This window comes from Marmota monax, unplaced genomic scaffold, assembly GCF_021218885.2.
Source record: "Marmota monax isolate L192 unplaced genomic scaffold, Marmota_monax_Labrador192_F-V1.1 WCK01_AAM20220418_F8-fsc00111, whole genome shotgun sequence".
Classification (NCBI taxonomy): domain Eukaryota; kingdom Metazoa; phylum Chordata; class Mammalia; order Rodentia; family Sciuridae; genus Marmota; species Marmota monax.
Window position 1 is genome coordinate 5,496,277 of NW_026695067.1, and position 15,316 is coordinate 5,511,592.

General features: G+C 32.2%; 1 protein-coding gene across 11 annotated transcripts in view; it reads right to left on the reverse strand.

Annotated features, from left to right (window-relative positions):
- Neo1 (neogenin 1) overlaps positions 1-15,316 on the reverse strand; it is a 247,958-nt gene that overhangs the window by 95,905 nt on the left and 136,737 nt on the right. For all 11 annotated transcript variants that reach the window (XM_058573828.1, XM_058573827.1, XM_058573825.1 and 8 more), the window contains exons 6-7: positions 13,779-13,933; positions 11,574-11,694 (exon numbers count right to left, since the gene is read on the reverse strand). In XM_058573828.1, coding sequence (XP_058429811.1) covers positions 11,574-11,694; positions 13,779-13,933 — 276 coding nt within the window. The remainder of the gene's footprint in view (positions 1-11,573; positions 11,695-13,778; positions 13,934-15,316) is intronic.

Sequence of the window (15,316 nt, forward strand, 5' to 3'; positions counted from 1 at the left end):
AAAAATTCTGTAAAGGACCAGACAGTAAATACTTTAGATTTTATTGGCCATTTAGTTTCTGTATAAACTATTAATTTCTGCTATTATAGTGTATAAATGACCACAGACAGGACAAAATCTGTAAATAAATATATTTGGCTATATTCCAACAAAACTTTATTTAGGCTAGACTAGGCCTGTGGATTACCGTTTGCCAACCTCAATCTGTCTGTTCTTCAATGCATATTTATTTTTACATCAATGTTTTCCAAAATGCCGTTTAAAATATTACTAATCTGCTAAACAACAACCAGGGACTTTCCATGGTCAAAAAGATTTGGGAAATTCACATGTACACATTATATTCCTGTCTTGGGGATTTACAAGGCCAATAAATACAGAGGGAAAAAGGCTCAAAGCAGCCCAGTTTTCATCATTCCTCTTTCAGATTGCACACAGCTCTACTTACTTTCTGCAATACAACACAACTCTCCTGTGAAAGAAGTTGTTCACAAACTCTTACCTTCTACCTATGATGTTACCAGAAGAAAGAAATCCACATGTGTCTGAGTGGCTTTTCTACATTTCAGTATTGACTAAAAGGTGAGTTTAGTATTTAAAAGAAGAAAAACTTCTACTGAATGAATAGAGAATATATATATAAACCAGTTTATATATACATAATATATGGTATTTTAGAACACTGACAAAATATGACTACCCAAAGAAAACTAACTGATGTTGGCATTTTGGTATGAGAATGTCCAAATGTGCACAGGAAATTTTTTTAAAATTTTTTATTGTTGGTTGTTCAAAACATTACATATTTCTTGATATATCATATTTCACACTTTGATTCAAGTGGGTTATGAACTCCCATTTTTACCCCATATACAGATTGCAGAATCACATCAGTTACACATCCATTGATTTACATATTGCCATACTAGTGTCTGTTGTGTTCTGCTGCCTTTCCTATCCTCTACTATCCCCCCTCCCCTCCCCTCCCCTCCCCTCTTCTCTCTCTACCCCCTCTACTGTCATTCATTTCTCCCCCTTGTATTATTTTTCCCTTTCCCCTCACTTCCTTTTGTATGTACTTTTGTATAACCCTGAGGGTCTCCTTCCATTTCCATGCAATTTCCCTTCTCTCTCCCTTTCCCTCCCACCTCTCATCCCTGTTTGATGTTAATCTTCTTCTCATGCTCTTCGACCCTACTCTGTTGTTAGTTACTCTCCTTATATCAAAGAAGACATTTGGCATTTGTTTTTTAGGGATTGGCTAGCTTCACTTAGCATAATCTGCTCTAATGCCATCCATTTCCCTGCAAATTCTATGATTTTGTCATTTTTTAATGCAGAGTAATACTCCATTGTGTATGAATGCCACATTTTTTTTTATCCATTTGTCTATTGAAGGGCATCTAGGTTGGTTCCACAGTCTTGCTATTGTGAATTGGTGCACAGGTAATTTTTAAAAAACTAAATTCAGGGGCTGGGGCTGTGGCTCAGCACTCACCTAGCATGTGCAAGGCCCTGGGTTCGATCCTCAGCACCACATAAAAATAAGTAAATAAAATAAAGGCATTATGTCCAACTTACACCTAAAAAATAAATATTTTTTTAAAAAACTAAATTCAGATTATTTTTTTTAAATATTTTTTTAGTTGTAGATGGACACAATACCTTTGTTTATTTTTATGTGGTACCGGGATCAAACCCAGTGCTTCAAGCATGTTTGACAAGCGCTCTACCACTGAGCCACAACCCTGGCCCCTAAATTCAGATTATTTGATATATATAATTTTGTATCTTACTTTTCTACTTGAAATTATATCCTAAGATTTTTCTGGTATCATTAAAAGTATTCAAACACATGATTTTTAATGGCCTAATAAGTTTTCCATCACAAGGTTGTACTATAATTATTTCAATAACTTCCTGTGTTTGGGGACATTACAGTCATTTCGTATTCTTTCCCCTCTTTATCCTCTTTATCACTCTTCTTCTTTTCTTTTAAAATTGCTAATACTGATATTAATAGTCTTTATCCACGTCACTGATTCCTTCCTTAGGAAAAACCCCTAAAAAGAACAATTAATGGGCTGAGTCTAAATTAATTTTTAAGATCTAATTGTCAAATGGTTTTGATAAAGAACATAAAAAATTACACTTTCAGTAAGAGTGAAGATACAAACCTAATCACGCCCTAGGCAGCCGCTATAAAGTCATGTTCATTTAAAAACAAAAAATCCTTATTATTGGGCAAGAATGACATCTTCATTAAATTTTATATCTTTGAAGGGGGGAATGTTTGTTATATATCTAGAAATAGTCTATTTTTGCTCTATTTCGAGTTGCATACTTATGCTATTTTTTATATCCATTTATCTAAATTCTTGCTTCATTCACAATAATTCTTGTGATATTTAGAATAATTATTGGTATATTTTTCCCTAGTTTGTCTCCTTTTTAATTTAGCTATTTTTGATATACAGATTTTCATATTTATTATCCTAAAATGACAAATTTTCTTATTTCCTTTTATATTTAGTGAAAGCAGATGGCCACACTTTTCTGGTTTTTTTTTTTTTTTTTTTTTTTGTGGTGCTGGGGATAGAACCCAAGGCCTTGTGTATGTGAGATAAGTGCTCTACCAACTGAGCTATAGCCCCAGCCCTATCCTCTTTTAATCATTTCTGATTAAAAGTTTACATTTAACTCTCTATTATATTTTATTTTTATAAGGTAAATATATAAATTTTTATATAATTTTTTTCCAGATCACCGATTGTCCATGTACTTTGTATTGTATGCATACAATGTTCTATGTAATGTATGCATGTAATGTATAATTATTTCTATCCATATTAATTTGCAATTTCAATTCACAATGATACATTCAAAAACAATGAAGTGCTACTTATAATATGCATAAAACAGTGACTATAGATAAGACATACAAACCTGCATGACAGAATAGGTTCTATTAGAAATGATTGAAATAACTAGAAGTGGTGAGAAAGAAAAAAAATAGAACACACACACTATCTTTACGTAGACAAAATAAGATGTTGAGATGTAAGTCCACAGAAAATATTAGTGGTTCAAGGAAAACCACCTGTGCTGAATGACAGTTAAGAGTAAGGATTTTTATGCCGGGCATGGTGGTACACACCTGTAATCCGAAGTACTACAGAGCTGAGGCAGAAGGACTGCCAAATTTAAAGCGAGCCAGAGCAACTTAGAGAAATCCTGCCTCAAAATAAAATAAAAAATAAAAGGCTGGGGTGTGGTTCTTTAGTAGAGTGCTTGCCCTAGTGGGCACAAGGCCCTGGGTTTAATATCCTGTCTAATTCTATTCTTCAACCCAATGTTTCCCACTTCACAGAACCTAAGCAAAGAAAAATAATTGCAAAATGTAAGGGAGCTCTACAAATAAAGTAATCATAATAATGTAACTTAGAAACAATTTAAATATAGACTGATTAAATAAACTTGAACCTTTTACTTAATGGACCATTTCACAGTCATTAAAAATGTACTAAAGATGGGGCTAGGGTTGTGGCTCAGTGGTAGAGCACTCGCCTAGCATGGGTGAGGCACTGGGTTCGATCTTCAGCACCACATAAAGATAAATAAATAAAGGTATTTTGTCCACCTGCAATTAAAAATATATTTTTTTAATGTACTAAAAAGAGCTGGGGTTGTGGCTCAGTGGTAGAGCGCTCGCCTAGCACATGCAAGGCCCTGGGTATGATCTTCAGCATCACATAAAAATAAAATATAAACGTATTGTGTCCAACTACAACTAAAAAATAAATTTAAAAATGTACTAAAGAGAAAAAAGAAAAGCTTCAATTGAACATAAAGCAATTATCTTTAGCCAAAAGCTACTGTGAATAATAATAAAAGAAGGATTTCTTGACTTTTAAGGGGGAAAAAAACAAACAGGGCAAATAGCTGATCACAAGATCACATGGCGTCTATGAAGATTTTCATGAAAGTATTTGGAAATGAACTCTGGATAACCAACATTCCTCTGAAAGCAGAGAAATAGGACTAGATACTATCATAGACTCTATTTACTAAGGATAAGGTTAAGGGATTTCAATTTTTAATAGCATAAAAGATGCCACAATACTAATGAGGACACAATATTCTCTAGCTATGAGAAAATAATGTGTAACTAAAATAAATAAATTAAATTAAATTAAATTTAAAAAAAGAAACAAACAAACAAAAGAGAAAATAAAATAATATTCAACTACCTGAATTTGTGGGAAAATAAAAGTTTGCTTTAAAAGTTTGAAGTCTGTCAAAACCAAAACTTATTTCCTTCTTCAATCTCTTGAGTTTCTTGCATGGACTGCTATGTGGTTCTAGACATTTTCATCTGGTTTTCTACTGAAACCCAAACTCAATACATCTTAATAGATATTCTGTTTCCTTAAACAAATCAGTTCCACTATCTTCCTTTTTGAATTTACTTGCATAAAGTTATTCATATCTCTTTATATCCTTTTAAATTCTGTAGGATTCACAGTGACATCTTCCCTTCCACTAATGATATTGGTAACTGTGTTCTTCTGTTTTCTTCATCAGTCTGGTTAAATGTATTTAAATTGGTCTTTTCCAAACAAAAAGGCTCTTGTTTTCATTTATGTTCTCATTGTATTTGTTTTACATTTCCTTATTTCTGTTCTTTATAATTTCCTTCTTCTGTTTGCTTTAGATTTAATTGTTTCTTTTTAACCTAGGTTTCAAAAGCTTCTCTCAAAGCTATACTTTAAAGTGCATCCCACAAATTTTGATGGGCTGCATTTTCATTTAATTTTAAATATTTTATAATTTCCTGTATGATTTCTTCTTGGATACACAGATTATTTAGAAGGGTGTATAATTTCCCAGATACATGTTATTGGTTTCTAGTTTTTAAAGACATTTTCTATGATTTAAATCCTGGCAAAATTTATTAAGATTTATTCTACAGCGCAGAACCATTTACCTTAAAAAGAAATTTACCTTTAATGTAATAACTGATACAGAGGGATTCAAATAATCTACCATCCTCTGTTAGTTTTGGGGAGATTTTCTTGGCCTCATTTATTCTTTTGTGTTAAAGTAATACATGGCAGTAGAATGCATTTTGACATATTATACATCCATGGGGTATAACTTCCCATTCTTGTAGTTGTACATGATACAGAGTTACACTAGTCATGTATTCATATATGAACATACAAAAGTTATGTCCAATTCATTCTACTGCATTTTTATTAATTCTTTTTTCTTTTCCAACTTTTTTTCCAATTATTTTTTAAGATTCCACTGTACTTTTATTATTTGTTCTATTTTTAGTGGTTTTGTTAAAGTTCATAATATGCATCTTTAACTTATCACAGTTTACTTCAAATAATATTATATAATGTGTTGTATAAGAATATTACAAATCACTAATTTTCAATTCTTTATGTCATATGATACATACTAATTTTATCATACAATTTATATATAATAAACTGTTTTTGCTTATATTTCAGATCTGAAAATTCGTCCCTGACACTTGTTTTTGTAAATACAGATTCACCAGAATAGTCAAACTGGTTTGAAATATATGGTTGTCTTCATGTTACAAAAGTTGATTTAAAAAGGAGTGACAGAGACTGTTTTGCCCACAAAGTCTGAATTATTTATTATCTGGCTCTTTACAGAAAAAAGTCTATTGGCTTCTGTATAAACAGTCAATTATTTCTTAAAATAACTAAAAGGAAAAAAAAATCATATTGACTTAAAAAAATACTACCACTCTTACTTGCTTTATTTCTTTGTGAAGATCTTCCAAGTAATCGATATATCAGGTATCACACTACTCCTGCCTGAAAAACTTCAACATTTCTTCTAGTACAAGCCTGTTAGCAATGAATTTTCTCAACTTCTGTTCTAAAAAGGTCTTTATTTCACATTAATTTTTGCAAGATGCTTTTGCTGGGTATATGAGGTTTTTTTTTTTTTTTCTTTAAGGATTTTATTTTTGGCAAAAAGTCTGCTATAATGCTTATCTTTGTTTCTCTGTATGTAGTCAGTTTCTGGCTGCTTTCAAGACTTTCTCATGTTCAGTTTCCAGTAGTTTGTCTATGATATGTAGGAGTATTTTGTTTCATTGTTATTATTATTACACTACCACTACTACTACTACTAGTATACTACTTTGGTCTTTAGTACATCTAGGGTTGTCTGATTTTCTTTTTAGATCTGTGATTTGATCTCAATTTTTTAAATTCATAGCTATTATCTATTAAAATATTTGCTTTGTCCTGTTTGTATTCTCTTTTCCTTTAAGATTCAAATTTACTAATGTTACATTACACTTGTCCCATCTTAGATGCTCTATTCAGTGAATAATATTCAATTTCATAAATGTACCTAAGTTTGTTTATCCATTTTCAGCCTGGAGGCCTTAGTTGCTCCAAGTTTTGGCAATTAAGAATAGAGCTCCTATAAAACATTTGTGTGCAGATTTTATATGGACCTAACTTTTCAACTCATTCAGGTAAGTACGAAGGAGTGCAATTGTTATATGATGTTAACAGTATTGTTTTGTTTTTTACTTTGTTTTGATTCATTTTAGGTACCAGGAATTGAACCCAGAGGTACTTAACCACTGAGCCATATCCCAGTCCTTTTCATTTTTCATTTTGAGACAGTCTTGCAAAGTTGCTGAGGCTGGCTTTGAACTTGAGATCCTCCTGTCTCGGCCTCCCGAGCTGCTAGGATTTTAGGCAGGCACCACCAGAGCCTGGCTTGATTCATTGTACAATCTGTCAAAGCACATCTCTGAGTAACTTTTTTAAAATATTTTTTTTAGTTGTAGATGGACACAATACCCTTATTTTTATATGGTGCTGAGGATCAAACACAGTGCCTCATGCATGTGAGACAAGAGCTCTACCACTGAGCTACAACCCCAGCCCGCTATGAGTAATTTTTAAAAGAAAGGTATGTAAGAAATATCATGTGCATAGTATATTTTCTATGAATATCTTTCTATTGCCTTTATATACAGATGACACAAAATCTGAGTTTGATTCTGTTAATTGCTTTATTTCTCAATAACAAGTAAGCTTTTTATCTTTGCCTTTTTAAAAAAAAAATCAATGATAAAATAAGAAATAAAGCTACTCCAACACCTGGAGACTAAATACTATGCTACTGAATGAACAATGGGTTGCAGAAGACATCAAGGAGGACATTAAAAAATTTTTAGAGGTGAATGAGAACACAAGTACAACATATTGAAATCTCTGGGACCCTATGAAGGCAGTTCTAAGAGGAAAGTTCATTGCATCCATGCCATGAATTAAAACAAGAAAAAGTCAATAAATAAATGACTTAACATTACATCTCAAAGCCCTAGAAAAAGAACAAATCTACACCAAAAGCAGAAGACAGGAAGTAATTAAACTCAGAGCTGAAATCAATGAAATTGAAACAAACAAACAAACAAACAAAAAAAAAACAATTGAAAAAACTGATAGAACAAAAAGTTGGTTCTTTGAAAAAATAAAGTTGATAGACCCTTAGCCATGCTAACGAAGAGAAAGAGAGAAAACTCAAATTACTAACGTACATGATGGAAAAGGAAATATCACAACAGACACTGCAGAAATATAGAAGAAATTAGAAATTGTTTTGAAAATTTGTACTCCAATAAAATAGAAAATATCGAAAGCATCAACAAATTTCTAGAGTCATATGATTTGCCCAAATCGAATCAGGATGAGATACACAAGTTAAACGGATCAATTTCAAGCAATGAAATAGAAGACACCATCAGAAGCCTACGAACCAAGAAAAGCCCAGGACCGGATGGATACATAGCCGAGTTCTACAAAACCTTGAAAGAAGAACTAATACCAATACTCCTCAATTTATTTCAGGAAATAGAAAAAAAAGGCAGCTCTTCCAAACTCATTCTATGAGGCCAATACCACCCTGATTCCAAAACCAGGCAAAGACACATCAAAAAAAGAAAACTTCAGACCAATATCTCTAATGAGCCTTTGCTTTTTTTTTGAGACTAATTTTTGACTGAATGAAGTATGTGGTGTGCAGAACAGCAGCAAGTATTATTTACTTAGATATTGGCAGACTTATTCTTTTGTTAAACTATTAGTGTGGTAGAGTTTAGACAATCTAGTCAGGAACTGAACTTGGTGTGAGATTTTACTGTTATTACAGTTACCTACAGTAAAGATTTCAAATTCTTCTACTGATAGACTGCTATGCTTACTGTTGGGTTCAGCCTCAATCTCAGGTAGGTCTTAGGGTTCTTTTTCCTATGGCAGCCCAAGTCTGCTTTGCATTTATGTTGATCCTAGGTGGGAGTTTCTGACTCTTCCCCCCGTAGTAGAAGACCTCTTCTTTTTTATATAGGCACAGGATGCTGAGGCCTAAAGTGATTTTCTGTACCTCTTTCAGAGGTAAAGTGTTTTCTCTTCTTTTCCTAGCAGCAATGAGCTTTTGCCTTTATCCTGTATCTCCAGAGTTTCTCCCCACAATAGCAGAGAGGTTTGACTTCTACTCTCTCTCCAAAAACTTATGAAATAAAGAGGTTTTACATGGGAGGATCTCTGTGTCTGTCTTCCAACAGGCAAACACCTCCTTCATTCCTAGACCACAGAGATAATTTTCTGAAGTTTCCTGCTTTGCCCCCTCTCTTAATTGGGAGTACTCTGTGGAGCCCAAGGGAAAACTATCTGCAAGCAAATGTGAACCCCTTTTGTAATGTGGAACCCTTGGAACTAGCCCATAATTGGCCTTGAAAAATTAGTTAAATTTTTTTAAGTTTTCTTCTTGCCAACTTTCCTGGTAGCCATTTCTTTATTTTGTGCTATGCCAAAGGTAAAATAATTCAAATAACTACATTCTTTTTCATTTTTCCTTTTTTAGAATTTGTTACTAGGTTGCATTGCAAGCTCACCTCTCTGAAAAGAGAGAAGTTATGATTTTGTAGCTTATTAAGTTTTTCTTGCAGTGAAAAGGAAAAGTTCTCTGTATATTCTACATCCTGAGTAGAAGTAGAGAGCCCCTTCCACTTCAGTTCACCTTCCTTTTCTGTATTTGAAAGGCATCATCATTCTTCCACTCATCCAGATAAAACCTTGGAAGTATCTCTGACTTCTCTACAACAATGTTTAATATCCAATCAGTTGATAATCTGACTCAGAGAAACCATTAGTGTTTGTTTATTAGAACCCTCTTTATTCATTTGTTTAGTACATGTACTTATTATCATCTCACTATTGTCTCATAACAACATTCTTTGAACCAGCCTGCATTCTAATTAAACCTAACTTACGAAAGCATTGTGATCCTCTTCTGCCTCTATAGGCCACCTTTTTTCAAAAACAGGTACTCTGTTCTAGTTCCATGCTGATTCAGATCATCTTTTAAATCAACAATTGGAAATCTGAACATTCAAGTCCTATTACAAAGGGGACATCTAACTCGAAAAACATTCCCTGATCACACAGAATTCTTCTCTTCTGAATTGTAGTGGCTTTATTTGTACCATAAAACATAAAATAAACCTAATCTGGACTGGTATTAAAGTTGTAATATACCTCTTTACATTCTTCACCATAATATAAATTCCGGAAAGGCAGAGATCAGATCTTTGTTGTTACAGTCCCTCTTTTAGCCTTCCCATATAAACATTTATCTTGCAAATTAAAACAAAGCAGTAAAAAGGACAGGCACAGTAATGTGTGCCTATAGTTCCAGAACTATAAGTGAGACCCTGCCTCAAAAATAAATAAGTAAACCCCCCCCACACACACAAAACAGCAAAATAAAAAACAAAACTAATAACATGATCCTTCTCTTCTTTCTTATCTATGTATCATGAATACATCCCTGAGTTCCTGATAAGGTCACTAAAAATTTTCAGCAGTCCATAAAACATTGTTCTCAAAAAGAAAAAAAAGCACACACACTATGACTATAATTATTATACCATCCAAGATGAGAAGACCCCAATTAGGATTAATTTAGGGACTTCCTAGCATCATCAATCATCTACATTGTTAGAGTTAGATTTATAATGGTAATCATAAGTATGCTCAAGTTCTTTTACTTAATTCCATGTAAATATACCTCAAGATAGCCAGAAAGTTTACAAAGAAAAAAGTCACTGCCATTAGTAAAAAAAAAAATAAGCCCATCTACCTCACGGATTCTGCTAGTATCTTATTTGGTAATTGTTCTCAGGCATTCTGCTAAGATGGGAAAGTGACATGGTTCTTAAACCATTTCCAATGAATGAGGAAGAGTAATGATCACAAACAAACATAGAAAGAAAAAAGCAATTCTAATATTTTATGTCTTTTATAACAGTACTCCACCTATATTTTCAAAAGCAAGCACATAAAAATCCTATATGCTATTTTAAAGAGATGTCATAGTAGGTGTCATTTTTGCCAATTAGCTTCCCTCATCAGGCTACAGTTGTCACAGAAATTCTTCCTGGAACCACATTAGTACCTGACCATATTTGACTTGGATAAAAGACATTTAAAAGTGGTATCTTTTTCATTAATTTTTGAGAAATGCTCAAAAAGAAAAATAATTTAGTTGTTAAAGATAGATAAATAAATAATGTACCTGATGGTCTCCCTTACCAATTTGATGCAGAACTGTTTTAATCCAATAATTTAACTTTCAGTAATTTAATATGAGAAAATAATTATATAACAGAATATGACTTTTGGTTAAGTTTTTTGTAGTCTATATATAATTAACTGGTATCTATTTTATTTATATATATATATATATATATATATATATATATATATATTTTTTTTTTTTTTTCCGGTACCAGGGATTGAACCCAGGGGCACTTAACCATTGAGCAATATCCCCAACCCTTTTTTATATTATATTAAGAGACAGAGTCTCGCTCAGTTGCTTAGGGCCTCGCTAAATTGCTAAGGCTGGCTTTTAACTCACACACAATCTTCCTGCCTCAGCCCCCCTAACCCTGGGATTACAGGCATGCACTACCCAGCTAACTAATAATTCTTTACATTAAGCTTTCCCTGCTCTAATTATAGTGTTCTCCCTGATTTTACATTGACTAGTAAAGGGGAAGGGGGGATTCTTTATACTTTTCAGTGTTGACTGAATGTTGTATAACACCCATATGTGCTTTTGGTAATAATAAAAAAGGCATGCTAATTTTATTTTGCAAAAAGTGAAGAAAATTTCAATGCAAAATAAACGGTATAAGAAGTTTTTAATCTTTACAAGGCAGAAATATATTTGCAAGATTAAAATGACAGAATTCTAAAAAAATATTAATTTATATAAGACTACACCTGGTTCAGTTTTTCTTAATACCAGTTTCTTTTCAACATTATCTGACATTGTAATTCTATGTAATTTTAAATGACAGAAATGATTTAAATTGCCATTCTTTTTCTCTTAGTTATGCCATATATTGACCTTTACAAATAGGCTGACAATGTGATATCCTGAAATGTGGTTCTTCAAACACATAGTTAGCCTCCTTTGTCTATTTCAGCCCCTCTTACCATGTTCAAGGATTATCAGTTGAGCTCCAGCTTGTGCATTTCCAACATCATTCTCAGCAATGCATTGATAGAACCCTTCATCTGATTTCACCAGACCCAAAACTTGAAGATTATGTTCCTTCTAAGAAAGAAAAACACATGTAAAATTTTATAATTTAATTGAAAAATGAGTTCAAAATTTGAAGGATATATTCTTTTCAGGAAGAAAGACAAATAAAATATTATGATTCAATTATTTAATATTACCTACCTAATTATGTGTTAACTTGATTTTATATTAAAGTATCAGCAAGGTACTGACTTAACTGACTACAGCAGTACATACTGTCATTTACAGTGAAGAACCTAACACCTACAGAAAGTTTTATCCTCAGTGTTTGCAAACTTACATCTTTCTTTGGAAAAATACCTGGCAAACAATACAATGTGACTATGGATAAAGTCTCAATTAGTGAATTTAAGGTATTATTTTTCTAAAATTATCTGTAATTTCAATAGTTTAACAGATTAGACTACCATAAATTAAATGAAACTGTAAACATATGAGCTTTCCTTAAACTACAAAGCACTGCATGAATGTCAACTATTGCTACTTGCATACTAAATGTGGTATGTGTATGTGTATGGGTGTGTGTGTGTGTGTGTGTATATATATATATATATACACACACACACACACACACAATACCTTAATTTTATTTATTATTTATTATATTTTAATTTATTATTTTTTTATTTTTATTTTTATGTGGTGCTGAGGATCAAACTCAGTGCTTCACATGTGCTAGACGAGTACTCTACCACTGAGCCACAACCCCAGCCCTATAAAAATGGTATTAAAATATCTACAATAATGTGCAAATACTGATAAAATAAAAAATGCTAATTCAGGTTGTATTTTAATGTTAAATACTTATGAATTACTTTTTGTAACATGACATGAATTTCAAAAGTAGAAAATACTTTCTCTTTAAGAATGAATTACTGTGGCTGGGGTTGTGGCTCACGGGTAGAGCGCTTGCCTTACACATGTGAGGCACTGGGTTCGATCCTCAGCATCATATAAAAATAAAAATAAAAAAGACCCAAGATATTGGGTCTATGTGTAGCTAAAAAATATTTTTAAAAAAAGAATGAATTACTGCTTGGCGCAGTGGCACATGTCTGTAATCCCAGTGGCTCAGGAGACTGAGGCAAGAGGATCACCAGTTCAAAGCCAGCCTCAGCAAAAGCAAGGTGCTAGGAACTCAGTGAGACTCTGTGTCTAAATAAAATACAGAATAGGGCTTAGTGGTCGAGTGACCCTGAGTTTAATCCCTGGTAACCCCCGCAAAAAGAATGAATTACTTCTATGACAAATTTATAACAAGCTATTAAATCTTTAACAACTATAATTACTTCTGATATTTCTTATGAATGTCATGTATAAATCTTAAGGTATAACATTAATATTTATTATTACTTAAACTTGGATAATTTTTTTATTATAATGTTAGCTAATGATGATGTATTATTACTAGATAATGTCTACTAAGCAGTTCATATATATACATATATAAAGTAAAAAGCAATTATGGCTTAAGATTCTTAATATATTTAGCACTTAAAATTTTTAACTGATACATAAAAATGTGCATATTTATGGGGTATCATGTGATAATGTACTTACTTTTTTAAAGAATCTTTCCTACTGTCACATAATTATCTGACATTAGGTCATCTTAATTTTGAAGGGTTTGGCATCAGTATATGACTTTTGGTTAAGTTTTTGTAGTCTATATATAATTACTGATATTTTTTCAAAGGAATCATCTTTCCACACTTTAAGGGACAGATTTCCACTCTGTGTATAAAAAGTTGTCAAGACAACTGGGAACACAACACAACACACACACACACAAATTATTCTCCAGGAAATGGCGGCAGCTATGTAAGAACACCAGACTGTTGGTAGACTCTTAAAAGTTTTTAGTTCAGTCACTGATTTGCTGATCTGACCTCACATAAGCTGTGAAAATACATTGTGATAAGCTTTCTCATCAGCCAATGAAGAAATTACATTCTATGCAAATTTTGCTATGAGTTTTCCATTTTTTCTTTGTTTGCAATATATACACTGGTATATATATAAGATAACATTTCTTGTGATTAAATTTAAAAATAGTGTTTTCAGAAATAAATGGACTTCTTTGAAAAAATACTTACTACAATTTTAAAGTAATCACTTGGGATAACCATATCCCCATTCTTGACCCACTTCACAGTTGGAGTTGGTTTCCCAGTCACTTCACATTCAAATACAATATCCATGGATTCATGAGCATATATATTAGCAGGCTGTTTCAGGAACTCAGGTTGGGCTTTAAAATAGAAAGGAAATTAAGAAATTAATGAAAATAAAAGTTATTCATATTTCAATCAAGGTATTATTGAAATTAAGAAAGTAAAAATAGGTAACTAGTCATATTTCAGCCAATTTTTTAAATCCCAGAATCCATGGGTTATTTACTTATTATTTAAAGTTCTCTTATATTGTTATAAAAGCATATAACCAATATATATTTAAAATACATGTTAAGAATACAATATCTTTAAAAATTAACTTTCTGGTAAAATAATTAACTTATAATGATAATTTCTGAGATATATACTGAGAAATATTTACTAGGTTGACTAAATTCAGGATCTCATACATGCTAGGCAACTGAAAATATGAATATCATAAGCTGTCTTAAAATGAATATTAAAGTATATTTCTCTGAGATTTATACTACTTTGGAAGAGCCATAATTAAAATTCAGAGTTTAAAAGATTGACATTATCTTCCTTCTTAGTCAGCCTGATGAACTACAACAACAACAAAAAGTATAACAAATGTCATTAGAGGCCTTAAATCACTCATGTAACACATTCATATTAGTAACATCCTTTATTACATGAAATGTTTTAGGATTATTATAGAAAACATATATGTACTTGTAAAACCCTGAATGATAGTATCTCTCTTTCCCCAAAGATGTAAATCACTGACCTATAAATAATACATTCATAAGATTTTTCATTAGAAAAGTTGAAACAGATCATCTAATCCAATTTCCTATCTAATGCTGTAATTTCCTATATAGCACCCTTAGCATAAGGTCTTACTGATCTCTATTTGAACATTTCAAATGACAAGCAACTCACTGTATCAAATGCAGCAAGCTCCACCATAGGCTAATTCTAGTAAATAACAATGATAACAGCAGCAGCTGAATTTACCAGTGAGTTAAAATGTGCCCAACCTGCTGGGATTTTGACTGAGACTGTGTTGAATTTGTGGCAACTTGACATTTTATTTTAACAACACTGTCTTCCTTTCCATGTACATGGTTTCTATCTCCAATTATTTAACACTTTGATTTCTTTCAATATTTTAGTTTTCAGTAAACCTTGTTAAAACTTTGCTAGTTATGTCCCTATGTATTTAAAAAAATTGGGGGGGATGCTACTTGAAATGGTACCTTAATCTGAAGGGGGTGTGCAAGGGATTAAATTCAGGATCTCATACATGCTAGGCAAGCTCTCTACCACTAAGCTACAACACTAGCTCTAAGACATTCCTAATTTCCAATTGCTCACTGCTAGTATGTAGAGGTGTAAAGAACTTGTGTTTACTGGCTTTTTATTCTGTGGCCACAGTAAACTCACTTAGTACTTCTATTAGTTTTTGTACAGACAAATTGGAATTATCTGCATAAAGA